At 39.2% G+C, this 21,443-nt stretch overlaps 1 protein-coding gene across 4 annotated transcripts in view; it reads left to right on the top strand.

Annotated features, from left to right (window-relative positions):
• The window catches only part of LOC124787843 (C-terminal-binding protein), a 202,787-nt gene that overhangs the window by 104,508 nt on the left and 76,836 nt on the right, over positions 1-21,443 (top strand). For all 4 annotated transcript variants that reach the window (XM_047254793.1, XM_047254790.1, XM_047254791.1 and 1 more), the window contains exons 3-4: positions 12,511-12,639; positions 12,942-13,164. In XM_047254793.1, coding sequence (XP_047110749.1) covers positions 12,511-12,639; positions 12,942-13,164 — 352 coding nt within the window. The remainder of the gene's footprint in view (positions 1-12,510; positions 12,640-12,941; positions 13,165-21,443) is intronic.

Here is a 21,443-nt window from a genome sequence, read left to right as displayed (position 1 = left end):
GAATACTGCAGTGCTGCCACATAAAATTTTTCGTTTTTGTCTTTAATATGTTAAAATGTAATTGAGAGTATAATAAATAAGCTTTATCTATTCAAATGTTAGTTTGTTGTTGTTTCTTTCTTTAAATTTTAATTATAACAAAAGTGTGTGTGTGTGTGTGTGTGTGTGTGTGTGTGTGTGTGTGTGTTGTGGCTACCACAGTTATGACAAAGAAATGTTGTCAGCTGTACATGTCTGGTTCTCAGAACTGTTTGCTTCTGCCAATCCTATTGGAAAGAATTTAGGCCATGTCTTCCACTTTATATATAAAATAACATGTTGCTTTGGAAGTTGTATTTAAAAAAATATTCAGTCAAATACACTTCATATTTGCATCAACCCAACTCCACAAAAATTTAGTACAAATTAGTATGAAAATGTAAAAGGTGTCTGATTTCAGTGTAATTCTGGAGCTTGTCTGAAAATCTGGATGCAATATAGAAGATAATAAAAAACATGTGGACATCTGTAATATTGCGATGTACAAAATGGCATGCACAGCATTGCCTCTGCTTTGCTTGTTTCGGGATGCAAGGTATTATGTGGTTCTTCAACGTTGATTGTAAACAATATCTAATATGGAGTGTTGTGAAGAAAATGGCCCATCTTTATTGCTTAATACACACATCAAAAAAGTTTTGCATCACCCTGGTTCCCAGAACTCCTGAGGATAGACATTGACTGTGGATATTGTATCACAGACACTGTCCCTTTGATTGTTGAGAGAGGTCACTAAATGCGCCCAAAGATGTAAACAACCATGCATGAACAGTGCCTATTAGATGGAGGGGGTTAGACAGCCGATCAGTACCATTCATTCCACCAGGAAGGAGGTACACGGCTCGTGATGTCTGTGGTTAAACCATTCCAAGACAGTACATAACGCGGTTTGATCGCGTCCACATTATTACTTTGAGCGAGGAAGGGCCTTCAACAAGGGAAGTGTCCAGGCGTCTCGGGGTGAACCCCCCCCCCCCCCCCCCCCCCAGGGCAGTGTCCTCAGTGTCAAATTGTTTGCCATCACTGTCAATGGCATTTCCTCTGCAATCAGGAGTCCTGTCAAATGCTCTTAGTTTGTTGATGACTTTGCAATCTTCTATTCTTCCTATGATCCTGCGACGACGACAAGGCAGCTACAGCTGACCATTAGGAGGCTGGAAACCTGGGCCCAGGCAACTGGTTTTCGGTTCTCACCTGAGAAGACTGTGTGTGTTAATTTTAATCGTGCTCATTGGAGTATTAACCAACTAGAGCTTACAATGGGGAACCACATTTTACAGTTTTCAAGACACTGCACTTTTTGAGTTTATTATTTGACTCAAAATTAACATGGCTGCCACACCTGAAAGACCTACGTGCAGAGGGCTTCCGGTTGTTAAACATTTTGAAGTGCCTTGGTGGAAAAACATGGGGAGCTGACAGGTCCCAGCTCCTGCAGTTTTATATGGCATTTGTTCGATTACTGGAAAAACATGGGGAGCTGACAGGTCCCAGCTCCTGCAGTTATATATGGCATTTGTTCGATTACTGGAAAAACATGGGGAGCTGACAGGTCCCAGCTCCTGCAGTTTTATATGGCATTTGTTCGATTACACCTAGACTATGGCAGCGTGGTCTACAGATCGGCCCGTCCTTCCTACCTCCGGATGTTACATACTGTCCGCCATGAGGGCATTCGGATACCAACTGGAACATTTTGGACCAGCCCAGTTCTGAGTCTGTGTGCAGGGGCTGGTGAACCACACCTCAGGATTCGGTGGTGCATCCTTTTTGGCTCGACAGGTGCTGAAAATCTCAGCGTCACCTCAGTCATTGGCATTTAGTTCAGTGATACAACCCACCTTCGAACAACTGTTCAGGAATTGGCCCCAAGTGTGACCGAGCTATTTGGTATATGTGCTATGGACTGTCTCAAGGAGTTGGATCTCTCGGGCATGAAAATACCCAGGGATGGAATGCACTGCCGCCTTGGAGTCTTCTGAGGCCCAAAGTGATTCTAAGTTTGACCCAGTATACGAAAAGTTGTACTGCAGATGTGGTTTTTATAACTTTTTCATCTGTTTTAAGTATTACCATAGTTTTATCATTACTTACACAGATGGATCCCAGCAGGAGAATGATCTCGGTTGTTCTGTGGTTTTCTCTGGTGGGGTTTTTAAAGTGCATCTCCCAGAACAATTTACAAATTATGATGCGGAGTTATATGGCATTCTGATGGCGCTGGAGAGGGATCACAGACATCACCGTATGAGTTTTCTTGTCTGTTCTGACTCTCTTAGTGCACTGCAAGCACTTCACCAAATGTATCCGGTAGACCTGCTGATTCAGCTCATCCGTGACTCCTTACAGCGGCTCCAATGCTGTGGCAAGGAGGTGATCTTTTGCTGGGTACGTTGGGATACAGGGTAACTGCATGGCTGGCAAAGCTGCCACGGAAGCATTTTGGGATGGTGCTGTCCATCAATGCCCCATCCCATTGCACGCCATAATCTCATTTTCTGACAGATGAATCATGCTTCAGTGGGAGACTGAATGGTTGCAGGTGTCAGACCACAAGCAGCGGTCGCTCAAATCAACCACTAAGGCTTGGCGGACTTCATGTCAGCCTTGCCGCTGGAAGGGGGTTTTGCTTACCAGACTGCGCATCAGGCGTAGCCCTTTCACACAAGGCTTCCTCCTCCAGCAGGAGGACCCACCATTCTGTTAAGTTTGTGACGTGCCGGTTCAGTTCAGTATATTGTGGCTTTCTGTCTCCTGTATACTGATAATGGGTAGTCCTCGGTCTCACTGGAGATCGGCCGACCACCCTTGCAGATACCGATACCAGTGTTAATAGAGTGGTGAAATTTTGTGAACTGTCGGGCCTCCTCCCTAAACTGGTAGGGAAGGGCGGCAGACTTCGGTCCGTTATAAACCGCTCCACATGTGGGGACAGACTTTGCCCCCACCCATGAGATTTCAATGTTGACTTTTCGTAAGGGCGCTGATGACCATGATGTTGAGACTGGTGCTATGCCACCTACTGCATTCCCCTGACTTAAGCCCTCGTGAGTTCACCTCGATTTCTAAACTGAAGGAAATACTTCATGGCATTCACTTCAGAACTGCTAAAAATTCGTCGTGCAATAGACCGTGCCGCTTGAACTATCAACACAGCTAGCACTGCTAAGAGTATCCTACAACTTCCACATCCCTGGTAGCGGGTTATGCTTAATACTGGTGACTACTTTGAAGGTCAGTAAAACTTTGAGACACGTATCTATTTTGTACGAGCTGCAAATAAATTGTTGCCACTATTAAAGTTCCGACCCATGTAGAAGTGTCATTAAGAGGTAAGTTCATAGCAAAACGTACAGGATCTCCTTCTCTTACTTTTTTCTTTGTACAAATTCATGATGGTAAGGAATTTGTTGATACTCTTGGGAAGGAGGACTAACTTATTGACAAACACGTAAATTGGATTTTGCAGCATCTTACAAAATTTCTCTAAAAAGGATGCAGCTTACTAGAAACTGAATGTTGGCTGAGTGATGTATGGTGCACGAGAGATATTGCTTATCAAGGAAGCAAGATAATTGTTATTATGAAAGTTCTGTGTTCTTGGATGCGTATTTAATTTCATATGATCCCCGAGAACATAGTTCTCCATTTCTGGCAGTTTTCCATTCTGTCCAGTACTACTGTGGTATTACTATCAGATAGGTGGTCATTTTTCAGGGATTATTGTCTTATCCGGAATGTTGATTTTTGAGATCCTAACCAACATCAGTAAGTTATGAACTATCCCACTTCCTCTCCCCATGTTTGTGAAAAATCTGAAGTTAATCTATCTGTCCATTAATGTTAGGAAAACGTAATTAGATAAAGTTGGAGGAGTCTCCTTGTGATTTTTTTTCACATAGCTGATATTACATTTGTTCTTCTGTGCCAAGAAACCTGTGCATTTGTTTTGTTACTCGTGCAATTTGTAATGAACATTTGATGTGTACAAATGGAAGTGTTAGTGACAGCCAAGTAAGGTGGTGGTCACGTGGTGGTGCGTATAGTTAGAGACAGAGAATACTTTGCTGCAGAACTGGTGTGCTGTGTCTGTTTCAAGCCACAACTTTCATGCCTAACCTGGCAACTGGCATTGCTGTTGTAAGTGCCACATAGTGCTACTGTTTCTGCTTCTGACTTTCTTAGAAAACATCTCATGCTCATACACCTATTGCTATTTATTATTAATGTACTATTTGGTGTGTGTGCCTCACACCAATCCATAACACACTCTATATTGGCTAAACAAAGGGAAAGGCAACCACTCATCTGCAGCTGATCAATACTTGGAGCACAGAAACACTACGAGAAAACTGCATTCGCACTAGCTTTCAAGCATTAGCTCTTTCTCTACAGTCTATTCATTGTAACAACAATCCTGATATGTACACTACACTGCATATTCTTTACATTTGTTGTTACATTATTGAATTTTATTTCCCGCAGAACTTCAGCTATGTTTAGTTGGGTAAAGTAATAACGTTAGGTTTTACGTGGCAGCGTAGCTCGCCTGCACTACTCAGAGTGGATAACACCACACAATGCTTGACCGACACATTTAAACAGGAAAGCTGGTCCATCAAGCCCACATATAGTGATGTCAAATGAACAACTACGGATAATCATGTGGAATCATGTGGAAACTTATTTGTTTGTGTTGGACACTACTCAGCTGTATTTTAATGTTTCATTTAGTTTGTTTCTAGTTGGTTTATTTAACGCTTCTCACTGATAGGTATTGGAAAACATTGGAACACTGAAAGCATGCATGTCAAAAGTGTTAAAATAAAACATTTAGAAGCAGATTAGATGGAAACGTTACACCTGCAGATAATTAATAAAATCAGCAAAACAGCAGGCAAATAATAAAACTAGAAATGGCACTTCAATTTTAAAAGGAATAAATTAGTATACAGTAATACTACAGCACTATGCTTCGTAGGGGACAAGGTGGAAACCTTATTTTAGCTTACAAAGAGCATAAAAGAAAATACTTCGGTAAACTTAGTGTAATTTATATGTGAGAGCAGTTTGTGATTTTAAGAGCTTATTGCAGAGATTTTGCCGTATAATGAAATACTGAAGCCACTTCAGCTATTCACCTCAGCAGTGTGGTAACCTCTGAACTTACACATCTGAGTTTGAAGATGATGTTTCGTCAGTGGAACTGCCATCTTCATAATTGATGAATAGCCAATCAATAACAAAATCTTTGAAACCATTCAGTTGCCATATTTTAGTCTCCTTTTATTACATGTTGTTCTGCTTCCCAATAGTGTTCGGAAGTGATGTGTGACAGCTTTGTGCATTAATTTAATCGTGTCTGGTAACTTAAATGTCATATTATTACTTCTGACATATCGTTTAACTTGGCTCCAATTAAGTTCTAGGAGCTTCAAAATTACAGTGGTACAGCAGTAACCTAACGACAATGTGACCTGCAGACTGCGCCATTTTGTCAATAATATACTGATCTACAATGTAAGCTTCAACCTGTTTCAGTAATTCAAACTTAATCGCAATACAATCTACATGTACTCCTTTCCCCATCGGCCAATTTACAATATCTTACCTCCTCTCAAGATTTTTGAGACCTACTCTCAACCTTAACGTTATGTTATGAAGCATTGTTGATAATTATAACAGAGGGTGTATATGACCCGGGACAACCGGGTGATCCGGGAAAAACCCGGGAATTTTTCATTGTATTAGTTTTCTGTTAATTTTTTGTAATTTTGAATGGTAAGAACCGATACTCTAACAAAGGATATTACTGTATCCTGCTACTGCAGAATAATAATTCAACGATAAAACATAAGAGACAAAAACGAAAATAACTTAAATTGCAAAGGAAATGGGCCTTATACAGCAATGACACACAGTGCTCATGCAAGCACTTGCCAAGAGCAAAATGTGTCGAAGGCTTTAGGAAGACTACGCAATGCTTCATTAAAAAAAAATGGCCTCCAATGAGTGTGAAGTCACAGCTGTTTACATTAGATTCGTTTTAGCAGTTAAGAGCGGGCGCATGCGCAGTTGAATCGCGTATTAGTAGTAGATTCGCCCGCTTCTGGCTACAGGAATGTGGCTGTTGGTTGCACAAGCAGTCACAGCTAGATGCTACCGGGAAAATGGGGCGCCAAATTCATATTCTTGAGTGGGGGAGAAACTTGTTTCACAAAGCGCCTAGCAATCAGCGCACATTGGTCTATCGATTATTCATATGATTTTGAAACGCATCCCTGTCGTTTTTTGAACACATTTTAAGTTGATTCCTGAATGAATCATAAGTTGATTTTTGGATGTGTGCATAATGTACGTGATGCCTCTGTCAGGTGAATCCTTGTCGCATCTAGAAATAAACTTTCCGCAGAAAAAAAGGGGACGGGGCTATACGAGCTGAGCGGAGTAAAGCCGAACGGATGAATGCGAATCGCTGTCTTATTATGTGGTTGATTGGGCTTGCGAATGATCAGCGTTGTTATGATTACTAGCGAAATCCATAGATTCAGACTACCAGAATGGAAATAAACGACTAACAGGAATAAAGGTGAGAAAGATTACATATTATCTTCTCGATGTATCCAAGAAAATGAAAATTTGACAGAAAATTTTAAGCAAGATCGCTACACTAGTAAGTACCAGTTGTACAGTCCCTGGCTAGCAGCCGCTTAAGTTCTATTCTGGAAGTAACGCGGAAAAGTGTTGTACGGACATGTAACAACGCATGACCGGAGAATAATCGCGGGATAACTAAACCTGTGATTCTGGCAGGGTTAGTGAAGTTAATCGGCGAACAAATTTTGACAATGGCAGGAATAGCTACAGAATTGGTGATGACAAGATTTTTTAGAAAGATGAAGGAGAAGAAATGGGGACATCCCACAAATTATGGAAGAATAAGACGATTCCAAATTTATATCAAAATTTCGTAATACTACTTTTCTATCTCGTGCTTGAGAATCTGGTGCATATGAATGAAATGTGAAACTAAGAGTATTTCCTAACATAAAGCTTTTCATGAATAATATTCTGTCGTGTTATAACAATGACCATTTGTGCCGAAACGGTCTTGTTTATTTGGTGTGTGTTACAAAATTGCTGCAATATTAGAAAGGCCTATTTTGTTTTATCTAGCAGACAGTGACAAAATAGACGTAATCAGATCGAGAAACAACACCAGTCTTTGGTATTATTTGTATTAACAGCTTTTTCGGTATTAGATAGCAACATTACGATTTTTCATGTAGCAAAATGTTTGACGAACTTTGATGAGATAATAGATCCTTTCCCAGAAAGGAAAGCACACCATGTAAAGCTGTTGCAAGATTAGAGAGAAAAATTTCTAGGAGCTAAGGATTGAAGAAATGTGTACTTCCTTGCTTGTCTCTTGTCTTTATTGGTTTCAAACTGGCCGGCTTGGAGCAGGAGAGGCACCACTGGACATCTCAATTTCCATTGTCCTGAATATAGTTTGATGGCATCCATTACAAAATTACATGTTTCAGTTCCACAGAGCGAAAAACAATGACGTGCGATATAGGAATGCTGTATGAGGAGGCGTGGCACTGCACTTTGGCACACTTGAGAACAAATAACATGTCTTACATTTCCTCGAACACATATGTTTTATGTTTCAGACTTCTCAGAAAGATATGCGCTACATGATGAAAATATTTTTGAAAATTAATTTTTTTAGTATTGACCCAGTTAGCAAATATCGTAGATCGGGGGCAGATGCGCAGAGCAGTCTGAGTTACAGTGGGTAGTCACCATGTTAGTGGTTTTGCTGTTTCCCCTTCGTTTACTCTCATGTCAAATGAAAACAAAACAGGTATCTGTGTCCGGGAGCTATCAAGTGAATTTTGAAAAGCTTAATATCAGGTCGAGGGCTACTTCATTAGGAATCTGGACATACAAATGTGCATTTTAAGTATGTACTTTAAATGTGCACATTTTAGTATGGTTCACAAAATGCCTATGCTCTTGGACTATCCTCTGATGTCTTGTTTCTTTTATTACACAATGTATGATATTTCAGTGTTTTACACTACATACATATGGGGTTCCTACTATATGGTAGCTGCGCAAGTGTGGTGTGGCCTGTTATCTGTGCTCTCTGGCAACTGCTGAAACAAACGTATTTCGTGGGAAAATATTGCGAATGGTAGTTTGAAAAGCGATACTTTCAAAGTAAATGTTACGTTCAAAGTAAATATCCTTTTTCGTAAGTTCAACTATGTGCGAGAATGTACCATGCATTTCATAAATCACAGAGGGTTTGACTCTCATTTAAAAATCAACTCTTTGATGATGAGCCATTTAGAAGAATTTCGGACCCTGAAGATCAGACATTTATGTCATTATTAAAAATTTTACTGGCACATTTGTGTGAGATATCTTCAAGTGTAACACAAGCAGAGAAGATCAATATTATATGCGAAAGCTTAGCTTCTTTTGGCACTTCTTCACCTTAGAGGCCAATATTATATGCGAAAGCTTTGCTTTTCTTGTAGCTACGCTATGTATATTAATTTAAAGTATTAACTTTCCCTGTTTGTGTGTTTGTGTTACTTAACAGTGATGTTTCTGTTGGCTGACTACATCACGTGTCATATGCTCTGAATATCTGCTGTCATCGGCTTGCGAGATCACATGATATGAGCCATGACTGGCTTACAAAAGCACATTGCATTCTCCATTTCAATGATTCAGAAAGTAACACGCGGTGTTTAGTGAAATTCCAGTGTATACTTTCATAATACGAAAATACGCAATGTACATGTTGCTGCACATCAAAGATATTTACAAAACACTCCCCCCCCCCCCCCCCCCCCCCTTCCCCTCCCGCCCGAGTTTCGTATTCTAAAGTGCCGGGAAATTCTACGCCCGTGTATAAAACCATAACCATTCAAAGGACTGATAAGTTTTGCAGTTCAGAGAGAAAATATGCTGTCACTTAACACGGGAAAAGTGTTTTTTTACCTGGGAGAAAGCGTATTTTTAACGGGGAAATCTGGGAACTTTTTTTCCTTGTCCGCGTGTACATCCTGTAACACTGTTGGGCTCTAATTTGGTAGAATATATTTAAACTATTTTAGGAACAGTTCACCATTAATATTTCCATGATAATCTCTCGTCTTTGTTCGTTCAAAAATCAATTATCCACCTTCCACAAAACCACCTGCAACAAAAGGTTGTCTTCTATCAGTCACTGTTTTATAAGTTCACACTTTCTGTGTAAGATGTCCTGCATTATCTCATGTTTTGTTCTCGCATTCGAACTGTTGAATCTGCTGGAGATACTACGTTCTCCACAAAGCAATATTCTCAATCTGTAATCATGCCATTTCATTTCCTGCTTTCAGAATGTAAAGAAATATCTTTTATCACTTTATAAAACATCATTATTTTAAAAGTAGGCAAGTTGTAGTCATTATTTATCACTTGAAATGCCTTGTTTACTATAGACACTTCGTTCCTGAAGAAAAATGTGTGAACCTCTGACCACGTAGCATTTTTAATGAAAGCATCACAATTTCCTAAAACACATAACCGGCATTTTCCTGTCTTTCCTGTAGTTGACAGCTTACACACATTGCGTCTTTCTTTACATACTCACTCTACACTTGTCACATAAACACTGGTAAACTCTGATGTCAGTGCTGCAAGTTTCTTTATCAGTAATGATGGATGTTTTCCTGAAAACATCTCAAAACCACTGAGAACTATCAGTTTTTCACCACTTTTAACAGTGTACCTCTTCTATGTTTCACAAAGGAACACTACACAGTTTCAGCCATTTTTCACCGTACGCTTGGGAAGCATGAACAAGCGAGAAACACCACAATGACTGTCCGCATGATTCTTGAAAAATGGTTTGGGAGGGGGAGAGGTTCTTCCGACCCTCCTACCTTCCAGATCATTCTTCAGAATGATTGGTATAACTCAATGCTCCAGTACAAGATCACCACCACTTAGAAACTGAGGAATGGTGAGCAGTGTGTTGTCACGTACAAAGGTTGATTTTCCTCCGCACACTCGATTTATTGTCAAATGTGCAACACTTTACGTCGTTATCGTAGACATAAAAAGAAGGAAATTAACTTACAGTGGAATTGAATCCATCATCTTGCATATACAAGTCAGTTGCTATATCCACTACACAAGAACAGCAGCAACGACGTTGTAGATTTGGTGATATTTTTATAGTGGTACAATACCATGTTCCTCAAATTGAGAAGAAAGCGAAATCTTACATGTTTTGGTGTTTCATATTTGAAGAAGAAATTGAGAGAATATGTACAAAACAACATGCCGACATGTACCAATCAGAACTAGTCATAATGTTGTGCACAGAATTGTTCAGTGAAAGTGACCGTACACTGTGATTTGAAATAAGAAATACATGGCATAAGCCTACTGTTGTCTGTTAATGCATTAGATTGCCTGAAAGTTTCAATAGCGGTAGTATAACACACAATATCTAATACATAATTAGGGTCTATTTCCAATAGCACACCACCACCCATAAATGAGTGTTATGAATCCTTACCATTCACCACACATTTATTTGTTTACATCAGGATAATAATTACAATAGAGTACACCAATAGCAAGGAACTCTCTCTCTCTCATACGCACAAAAACCATATAGGCACCCAAATGCAAACTCTCATGGCCATGACAAGGCCACTTACTGATGCTTGATTATTAAAAGCAATTACATGAGCTGATTGATATGGGGATAGAGCAGGAAAGGACACGAGGGGTAGCAGGAAAGAGGCAGGTCTTTGGACAGAATACTCTGCGGCTGCACAACAAGACAAAAGGAGTACAGAGGTTAAGAGCAAATACAGGTGTAGGAAGAGGGCGGGGAGGGGGGTTGATAAGCTGCTATTACTGTACAGTATTGTACGTGGATGTGACAATTAACCAACCATTGACTTGCATGAATGGCCATTCTCTTACTGTGGCAAACCACAAATTTGACCTTGTAGTATTTGAACATGCTGCCCACCACAGCGAAAATGACTTCAACAGCCGTTTCACAATGTGGGCCGTTCGTATACTCCATTCAAGCAAAGTTTTTCTGAACCACACAGAAGGGAATGTCACTTAACACATCCTGTGCTCTCACAGTCCCCGTGGCTGAAATCTCTGCAAACCTATTCTCACTGCCACACCGTGTCTTTCCCCTTCTGTCTTCAGTCAACACCAGTCCTTGGCCACCCACATCATGCACTATCGTCTCCCATCACAATTAACTCACTCCCCTCCGTCCCATGTGGATATCCCCCCCCCCCCTTCATTTTCAACCCCCCTCCCTTTCTCCCTCTTCATATTTGACCTCCCCCCCCCAACTTTTTTCTTGTTTAATTTACCCCTCTCCCCCTTTTCCTACATCTCTTTTTGCAGTACCCTCTGTACTCCTTTTGTCTTGCTGTGTGGCCACAGAGTCACTTGCTGCTGCTGCTAGAGAAAGAGCTACTGCTCAAAAGCTAGTGTGAATGCTGTTTCCTGTGCTCCACACATCGATCAGCTGTAGGCGAAAGGTTGCATTTCCTGTATTTTGCATATTGCTCCATCCTGAAATTTCCTTTATTGTTCTGTGTTGATTAAGTTTCTTTGCCACAGCTAAAATAACTTCAGAATCATCACTGAAAGTCCTGTGTGCTCTGTGAAGTGCATGCTGCAGACTGATCCGGCTCAGTGATACTCTTGGCTGTTGCATCATGTAGCCCATTTTCCCTTGGTGTACTACGCATCATTCTACCACCTTGTTCTTACATGCACACCACTATAGTAGCTTACATGGGAATTGTCCAATACAGTCTATGGTGGTTAACCTGATAGTATATCAAGACAGGGAACAAAGATGTGACTGCTTTTCATGATAAATTGGTTGTTTTTCCTTGTCTGGTATTGGATCCTGTGTGATGGATTTGATTTATCTATGATGATCCTAGTGTGGTTTCCATATTTTTCTTATCTACTACTGTGTTTGTTATGGTTTTAAGGAACCAATTGACATTTTTCTCCTCACTAGCATATGTGGTAGCTTCTGTCTCTTGCTCCTCATTTGTTTTTTCTTGCTACTGTTTTTTGAGGATAGAGGTGGGTGGGTGAAATTGAACTGATAAAAAAATGTTACTATTTGTGGCAGTGTGCAATAATTGAAATATAGTCAGAATACAGCTTAGGATTGAAATTGCATTGGGAAAATACTTCTATCTAGATGTTGGCACTAATACATCCAGCTAAGTGCCCCTTCAGTGGAAAAAACTGAATATTCCAAACATGTTGAAACTGTTATCAGTGCTCTGTCCTCACTGCTTATGTCAATAGTTTTTGTGTGCTGAATGACCTTTTTTTACTACATCAAAAGTTTCTTTTGAACAAAAATTTTTCTAATAAAACAATATTTTACAGGTCCTAAATGAGGCAGTTGGTGCCCTAATGTGGCACACAATAATATTAACAAAAGAAGACCTGGAAAAATTTAAAACACTAAGAATCATTGTGCGAATTGGAAGTGGAGTTGACAACATTGATGTCAAGGTAAACAGACATACTTACATTTATTATTTTCTTCGTGATGGGCTCTTATGGTGATGGTTTCAATGTTTCCATACCAGAACAACAAGGTTCATGCGCCATCTAGAATTGGCCCATTGTTTGATGTTTTAAATTCTGTTGTTGGTCTAAAACATTTGTAGCTCATCAGCAGGTGTAAACAATTAGTAGTTACTTTTAAACTGTTCAGTCTTTCACACACATTGAAAACTATTTCTAACTAATATGGCCAATTTCTCATAAAATGAAAACTGCTAATTGTAATTTGAAAATTTATCACCTCACAGGCAGCTGGGGAGCTAGGTATAGCTGTGTGCAATGTCCCGGGATATGGTGTAGAAGAAGTGGCAGATACCACACTTTGCCTCATCCTGAACCTATATAGACGTACGTATTGGCTTGCCAATATGGTGCGTGAAGGAAAAAAATTCACTGGTCCAGAACAAGTTAGGGAAGCAGCCCAAGGATGTGCAAGAATACGAGGGGACACGCTTGGCATTGTTGGTCTCGGTACGTATCAATGACCATTTGTCACTATTTTTTGCTACAAAGGTAACTAAAAAATATGCATGCAAATACCATTAATAAGTACTTTATTTGTGTGGCTCATTTGCTTGGAGCAGTGCACACAGTTTTTACCAAGTATAAGACAATCCTGTAAATAAGACTATCCCCCCCCCTCCCCCCCAATAAAAGAGGCGCTTTTAGAAAACTTTATTTTTAATATGTTCTGGCAAATTAAAATTACAAACTTTTCCATTTATATAAAGTATATCCTCAAAAAATTAACATTAGACATGTTATGAACTTAACACCATTTATTGTCTACATTTTGACAATACAAAGATACATAAAATAACCGAAAAGAAAGGTTGGTGCTAATTTTTAGTTTAAGTTCCTCCTTTGCGTATTGCATATGCTGGTCTGTAGTATTACTGTTTTCAGGCATCATCACATCTGAAATCATTATTTGGGATGATAGTTTCACCTGATAAGTGAAAGGCAAGAAAAGAGGCGTGTGTTCCTTTATATGAGAAGCAGTGATATTTATAGTCTTGCTAGTCACAAGTATTAGGCTCTTACTTCAGAGCACATCACGATTTACAGGGTGATGGTTGGTAGGAGGGTCACACCTTTTAGAACTACTACTGAAATTGCTCTGAATGAAATATGCAGCAATGAAAATTACTACCTCAGTTGTCAAAATGTTTCATTGTTTCTTTCGAAAATGTTGTGATGTCAGGGATTGTGATTACAGTGGGTGTATACACCCCAGGAAAAACCCGGGAAATTTTTCATCTGGGAAAAACCTGGGAATTTTTCAGAATTCCAGAAATTTTTCATTGTTTTAGTTTTCAGTTAAATTTTTGTAATTTTGACTGGTAAGAACAGATACTCTAACAAAGAGTATTACTGTATCCCGCTACTGCAGAATAATACGGCAGCAGTAAAACATAAACAAGAGAGAGGAAGAAAATAAAACTGTAGTGGCAAAAGAAGTGCGCCATTTACAATTACAAAACACTGTGCACACACACATATCATCAAACAACAAAATATGTCTAAGGCATTAGGACGAATGCTGTCCAATGCTGCATAACAATAAACTGCTTTCTACGAGTGACGTCAGTTGCCAACCGGTATTGTGTGCGTGTGCAGTTGAGTCGTGTGTGAACAGTATCTTCTCCCGCTTCTGGCTACTTGAAGTGTAACTGTTAGCTGTATAGGCAGTAGCAGCAAGCAGCCAGATGCTAGCAAGAAAAATTCTTCTTCTGGCACGCCCTAGCTGCCAGATTCACACATGCGCACAGTTGTAGCAGGGAGAGGGGTAGTCCCCACTGATCTGTTTATTTTTAGTGATTTTGCTGTTTCCTCTTCGTTTACAGCTATCATGCAAATAAAAACAAAACGGATATCTGTGGCCAAGAGCTATCAAGTGAATTAAAATATGTTCTCATAATTAAGGAAGGCAAAAATATATACTAGTTTGTTTTCTAATTTTTATTTCCACTTTTTAGCGGTCAAGCATTAATAAATAGCCTTGCAGAAAAATGAAGCTATTTTTGTCTGTTTGCTAAAGGAATTTGGCTTTCATTAATCTTTCAAATCTTAAATGGAAACACCCATTTTTTATTGCAGATTCGGATTCTCCATTAAAAAAATAATCAAGTTTTGTCTGAAACATTTTTTTAAACTATTGACAGATGGCACTGAAATCGAGAAAAAAAGTAAAATTGGGGAAGAACTTTGATTTATTTAGAACTATCCGAGACAGACGCATCAAATCGATAAAAGATGTGCACCAATTCTTTTGTATAAAATGTACTGTATCGTACTTTCAGAGTTACCGAGAAAAGACGACATGGACGTAGTAGAATGATGTTCCCGTGGGGTGCTTCCGTAGTGTGAACCCCTTTGCCTCTCGAAATTTGGGGTGCTTAATCAATCAAATTAGCCATCAACAAATTATGCCTATTTGCTTCAATGCATAAAGTCAATCGTCTGTGAAAGTTGTCCACAGTTTTGAGCAGCACATCCCGTGGCTGCACACGCTCCTCGAATACGTCGCTCCATATCGTTTTGGGTTGTGGGCTGCCTTTCACAGACAATACTTAAAAAAACACAAGAAAAAAATCGAGGTGTTAGGTCTGGTGAACGTGAAGACCACTGAATTGGTCTGCCATGTCCTATCCACCAACCAGGGTACCTTAAATTTAAAAGGTTCCACACATTTTTAGCGTAATGGGGACCTGCTCCGTCCTGTTGGAACCACGTTCGTTGCCTAGTTTCTGAATTGACGTCTTCCATTAGCTCCAACAAATCATCACAGAGAAGTTGTAAATAAGATTCCCCAGTAACATTTTGGTCAAAAAAATATGGTCCTATCAAGTAACCGTTTAAAATTCCACACCAGACCATTAACGACCATTCGTGTTGTCAACAGGTCTGTGCCAGTGTGGATTGACAGAGGACCAATAATGACAATCGTGACGATTTAACTCTCCATTGTTTTTGAATGTGGCTTCATTGGTAAACATAACATATCTAAACAAGTCATTGTCACCTCTTATCATTTCCAAGGCCCATTGGCAGCAATACACGCGTATTTGCGTATCTTTCACTATGAATGCCTGTGCCAGTGTGATATGATATGCTTGAAATTTATTTGCCTTCAAAATCCTCGAAACAGTTGAATTCAGTATTCCAGTTTGTCTCTGAATCGCACAACTACTAATTTCTTAATCCAGTTGAAAACAGGCGAGAATGGTAAGGGTACGAGCGTCATTTTCATTGTGTTCACAATGAAGAGGTACATGTATCCATTTTGAATTCGCTGAGTGCAATTTTGAATAATGTTTTCGCTTGGATGTCGTCTATTTGGGAAACAATCCACATAAAATTGCGCAGCTGCAGCGTAATTGTCGTGGCATTAACCTAAAATTAACATGATATCAACAATCTCAGTAGGTGGATAGTGAGCCCTGTTTTGCTAAAGAATAATTTACTTTCATCAGTTGACATTTATGGTTCACAATCTGAAAGTGAAGTGAGGTCTGATTGCACTGCACTGACCTTCATACTGAGCCATAGTTCGCAGTTTGGCCATGGTAGCGCCACAGTTGGGTGAGTGATCCAATTGTGAAGAGTTCCCTAACGAGATTTTAATACCATTCCACCTCCCTACATCAAAAACTATGCCGGGTAGGATGCATTTTGTAAAAAAAAAAGCTTAATTTGACGTAATGAAAGAATTGGTGCACATTTTGCATCGATTTGATGCGTCCTTCTCTTATCATTTTAAATAAATCTGAGTTCTTCCCCAATTTTAATTTTTATTGATTCCAGCCCCCATCTGTCAGTGGTTTAAAAAAAATGTTTCAGACAAAACTTGATTACTTTTCTATGGAGAATCCGAATCCCCAGTAAAAATGGGGACTTCCATTTAAGATTTAAAAGTTGCCCCCCCCCCCCCTCCCCGCCCCACACAAGGGGGTAGGGGCTGGTGGTCACGTGTAGTATCATTTGATGTCCCCCCTTTGAGCTCACTAACTTGGCTTACCCACTGTTTTTACCTGATGTATAGTTTTCGAGAAAATCTCATCCGAAACTTCAGATGGACCATTCATAAAATTGATGTTACTCAACGGAAATAATTAACAAGGGTTACCATTTTTATGGCAGTTTTCTCTGATAAATACGGGGAAACAATAAAGGATGACTAATGGTCGGGGGGGGTGGGGGGGGGGGGGAGGAGAGACTTCTATGCAGTGCGAAGAGATTAGAGTATTTTCTAACCTCCTTCATTGCGTGTCGTGGAGCTTTCCCTCTCAACACCTTTCGCCTACCCAGCTGGTGCAACAGTGGCCAGTCGCCTTGTGTGGTGGACAAACAATAGTCAGCTGTGGCACTCACCAGTCTCACACAATGTTAAATTAAAATAAATGTCCTTGTGAAACGAAGAATTAAATAACAGCCCATTAAAACAAATCATAGTGATGTTAGACATTGCCTGCGATTGCACCAATGGCAGGAGTACAAACACCAGTGTCAGGATTTTGTGACAATGCACAACCTTTACAAATCCTTCAAAATTAATCTTCGTATTACCTGAATTTATATTTGTAAGGTGACACCTATATTAATCTATTGCACATCATCAAAATATTGGATCTCAGCAGTAATAGTTCAATCTGCGAATGTAAGATGATCCTGTATTTTTTAAATGACGAATTTGGGAAAAAACCTAATCTTATAAGCGGGTAAATACTGTAGTTTGTGCACATGCTGTCAGTAAGTACAGTTCAGTGGGTTAATTTCCCGCATGTGAACTTTGAAATCTGTGCACGAGTTACTGTGAGTGCAAGTCCATGAGTGTCATCATGATAAAGTATCCAGCTCTCAGATACAAGGCCAAAAAAGTGAAGACTAAGTCTCGAAATAATACCTTATTCGTTAATCAGTAGGACGATTATTCCCAGAGGCCCCCAGTCAACTGACTGTTCGTTTGCTACGTTCAGTTCCGACCTTGACCACCCTAGAAATGGCAACGTACTCGAAAGGAACAGCCAAATATTTGTTCAATGAGAATATAAAGTTCACAGCTGTGCGATGATGATGATGATGATGATGATGATGATGATGATAATATTACAAATAGTACCGTATTTACTCAAATCTAAGTGGCACTTTTTTCCTATTTTTGTAATCCAAAAAACCACCTGTGGCTTAGAATTGAATGCAAAGTAAGCGGAAGTTCTGAAAAATGTTGGTAGGTGCCGCTACAACTAACTTCTGTCATCGAATATATGTAGCGCTACACAGCCACTGGCACCAAAATCTCTGCGTCAGTAAATAAATTAAAAGAAAAGGTAGAAGACTAAACATTATGCCATGTATTCTTTTGTGTCTGCTGGTATCTCGTTTAAATCCTGTCTGCCTAATAAACTATGAAACTAGAGTGAGACGACAGCAAACGCGGAAGAATACACATACCATGGCATGTTTATATTGGTATTATTCTTATGCTGAATGGTGATACAGTCAGAAATGAAGCACAGCAACTGACTGGATTTTTAAATCTTAGATTAATCTAATTTCTGTGCAAAATGTAATGTACTAAAGAGGCATTTGCAAAGATTTTCAAACGGAGAAAAATTTTCGCTAAACTCTCGTTCAGAACATCTTCTATCGTATGCAGTCTATTATTTGGTTCTTGTTGATCATTATCAAAGAAAGCTGCAGTGTAAGTAACAACAAATAGCAGTCTCATGCCATTGTTTCACTTATGAGACAATTCCTCTCTCTTTTTTTATTGTAAGCCGCATTTGCGCGCCCAAAACCAAGCCATGCTGCGAGCGGCGACTAAACACTCATTATCAGAATGCGACAAACAATGGATGACACAGTACAGTAATGAATTTTCATCTTAGAGCGATGTAAAGACCTATAACAAAGATAACGGCACTTATGGCATCAAAGCAAAATAAGCAATAGATTCAAACCAGACGAAGCACGTGAAAAAGGAAGGGTACCCGTATAAATACGTACGGAGCGCCTGACACACAGCAATGGCTACTTCGTAAAGCTTAACTGTTAAGCTTAAGACTCGCACCAAACTACTGTAGCTGTATCTTCATCAATTCGACCTCAATTGTGTCTCATGTTACAACGGGCCAACTTTGTTTCGATTTGGAGGTGCAGTCTAAACCTTTTCTCTCACATTGAATTTTGAGTCTCAAATTTCAGGTGCGGCTTAGACTCAGGAAAATTTTTTTTCGCTTCATTTCGAGTCTCATTTTTCAGGTGTGGCTTTGATTCGAGTAAATACGGTAAGCAAAAAGGTAGAAAAGAGGTCAGTCCAAAAACTTTTTGTTCTTGTTTATTTTATTTCTCATAGTATTGTCAAAATGTAGAAAGTCAATAAATGCCATAGTTCAGAGTAAATATATTGCTAACTTTTTGGCAGCTACTTTGTCAGTAAAACAGAGTGAAATTTTGATTAGTCAGAATAAGTTATAAATAAGTTTTCTCTAGGAACCCCTTAGAAAAAGGTCGTTGTCTTATATTCAGGGTTGTCTTATATTCAGGGTTGTCTTATATTCAGGGTTGTCTTATATTCAGGGTTGTCTTATATTCAGGGTTGTCTTATATTCAGGGTTGTCTTATATTCAGGGTTGTCTTATATTCAGGGTTGTCTTATATTCAGGGTTGTCTTATATTCAGGGTTGTCTTATATTCAGGGTTGTCTTATATTCAGGGTTGTCTTATATTCAGGGTTGTCTTATATTCAGGGTTGTCTTATATTCAGGGTTGTCTTATATTCAGGGTTGTCTTCTATACTCTGGTCAATATGGTACATGGAAAAGGTACTGCAGTCTTCAAACCAAAGGTTGATTTGAACACCAAAGCGCTTTATTAGGAATGGTTCTATTGGAGAGTAGTTACATGACCAGTCGTGAATGGCTGTTAATTTTTGTGTGTTGTAAGGCGTATCTTCTGGCATTTACCAGGCACATGTGTCATCTTTGATCATTGCTTCATTATGGATAATGGAGGTGAAAACAGCAAATAGCTATTTTGCTGGAATGTTATGACACCATTGTTACATCTTTAGTAGGACCTAAGAGGCATGAAGCTACAGTGCTCTGTCATTGGACAAAAATATTGAGCAGTGTGGTATGTTATTTCATATGTCTCACCCATATCAGGATCCAAATAACAAAGAGAGTGACAGTTAAATATGGAAGGGGCACTTTTCTCAGCTATGCACTACCCGCATGCACAATATGGCTGTGTCAGCAACAGGTGTGCAATTCAGTACAAAATCCAGTCACAGATTTTCATTCAACATGCAGTACAGGAGTGGATTTATCATTGTGTGAAGAATAAGAAGAAAGGGGGAGGGCAATCCAACAAAAATAGATAACAACAGTTACATTAAAGACCAAAGTGCTCAGTAACTGAATGTTACACTTCCCAGTAGCAGAATGATTAATTATCAACAAATGGCAAAATAAAGCTCACATATTTTTATTCCATCCTGGACCTTTAATTGTTCATATATATCCCATATTTCTCTGAAATAAAGATCGAAAGTTCTGAAAGTTTCTTCTTATAACAAAAGATCTGGCAAAACATTCTTCTTGACATGGTTTGTCTCTTGTGTGGCAAAAGGTCTATTAAACAGCCCACAAGATTTCACAGTATGTGTATTAGTATATGTAACAATAACAATCACTAATTCATCATCATCAAAGTAAAGAAAGAATGGTTCTGTTGGAGTTTCCACTACTTCTGCTATCTGCAAATAACCTCTTAGTTTTTCTCTTCAGTTTCATCTGCTCCTTAATTGGACTACCATCATCGGTAATATATATACTCCAAGATTTGTCACTTACAGGCAGTTACATTGGAATTGGTATCTCTTGCACTTGCGCCAGTGTTACTTTCTCCATCTTCTGAAGTTTTATCTGACAGACTGTTCATCATTATCTCATAGCAGATCTATCATAATGAGCTGGGCAGTTAAAAACTTGAACATTGTCTCATGGCACATGAGAGAGAACACTCGTCTATATGTACAAGGAAGGCATACTAAAACACAATTGGTTAGGACAGTGATAGTGGCAAATTTACTTGTTTACCTGTGTGTTCTAAATGGCTAGTCTACATCATTCCTAGTCGAGGGTTGCCTGTCTAAAGGCTCCCGAGGGCAAAATCTATTCATTAAGGGCTATAAGTGTATGTTAAAGGTTTAACATTGTAAGAGAAGTATTACAGTTAGAAATGTGTGTGGTGTGTGTTCAGGCAGTGTAACTCCCAGTGCAACAATTACCTAGTCTATGGTTCGTACAGTATTTGAAAAGGAGAGCGTTAAGTGACTTCAACAAACATTACACACAATTTCAAACATTCGTAAAAGTCTTCTCCCCTATACCCCCACAAAAAGGTGAAAAAAAAGTTTATCACTAAATACATTTTCGCTGTTCATGTAGTGGAACTGCTGCTTCAGTCATGACATATTAATTTATTATGTCTTCACTACTAACTCTGCTCTCAACATGTTTTGCAGGTGCTATCCACGTACACCACTGAATGTACCTGCAAAATTATATCATTGTATGACACACTGTTAAAGATTCATTGGTCACCTACGTAAAAATGAGAATATTAGTATTATGTATTAAAACAGTACACTATGTTGTGGCTGAGTAATACTTTCATTAAGAAAGTAAACTTGTTGTTTATATATAATATGCCTCCCTGTGGTATGTTTCAAAACATTCTAG

Source organism: Schistocerca piceifrons, chromosome 3, assembly GCF_021461385.2.
Source record: "Schistocerca piceifrons isolate TAMUIC-IGC-003096 chromosome 3, iqSchPice1.1, whole genome shotgun sequence".
Classification (NCBI taxonomy): Eukaryota; Metazoa; Arthropoda; class Insecta; order Orthoptera; family Acrididae; genus Schistocerca; species Schistocerca piceifrons.
Note: the sequence above shows the minus strand (reverse complement) of the source record. Positions and strands in the feature narration are given on the sequence as shown.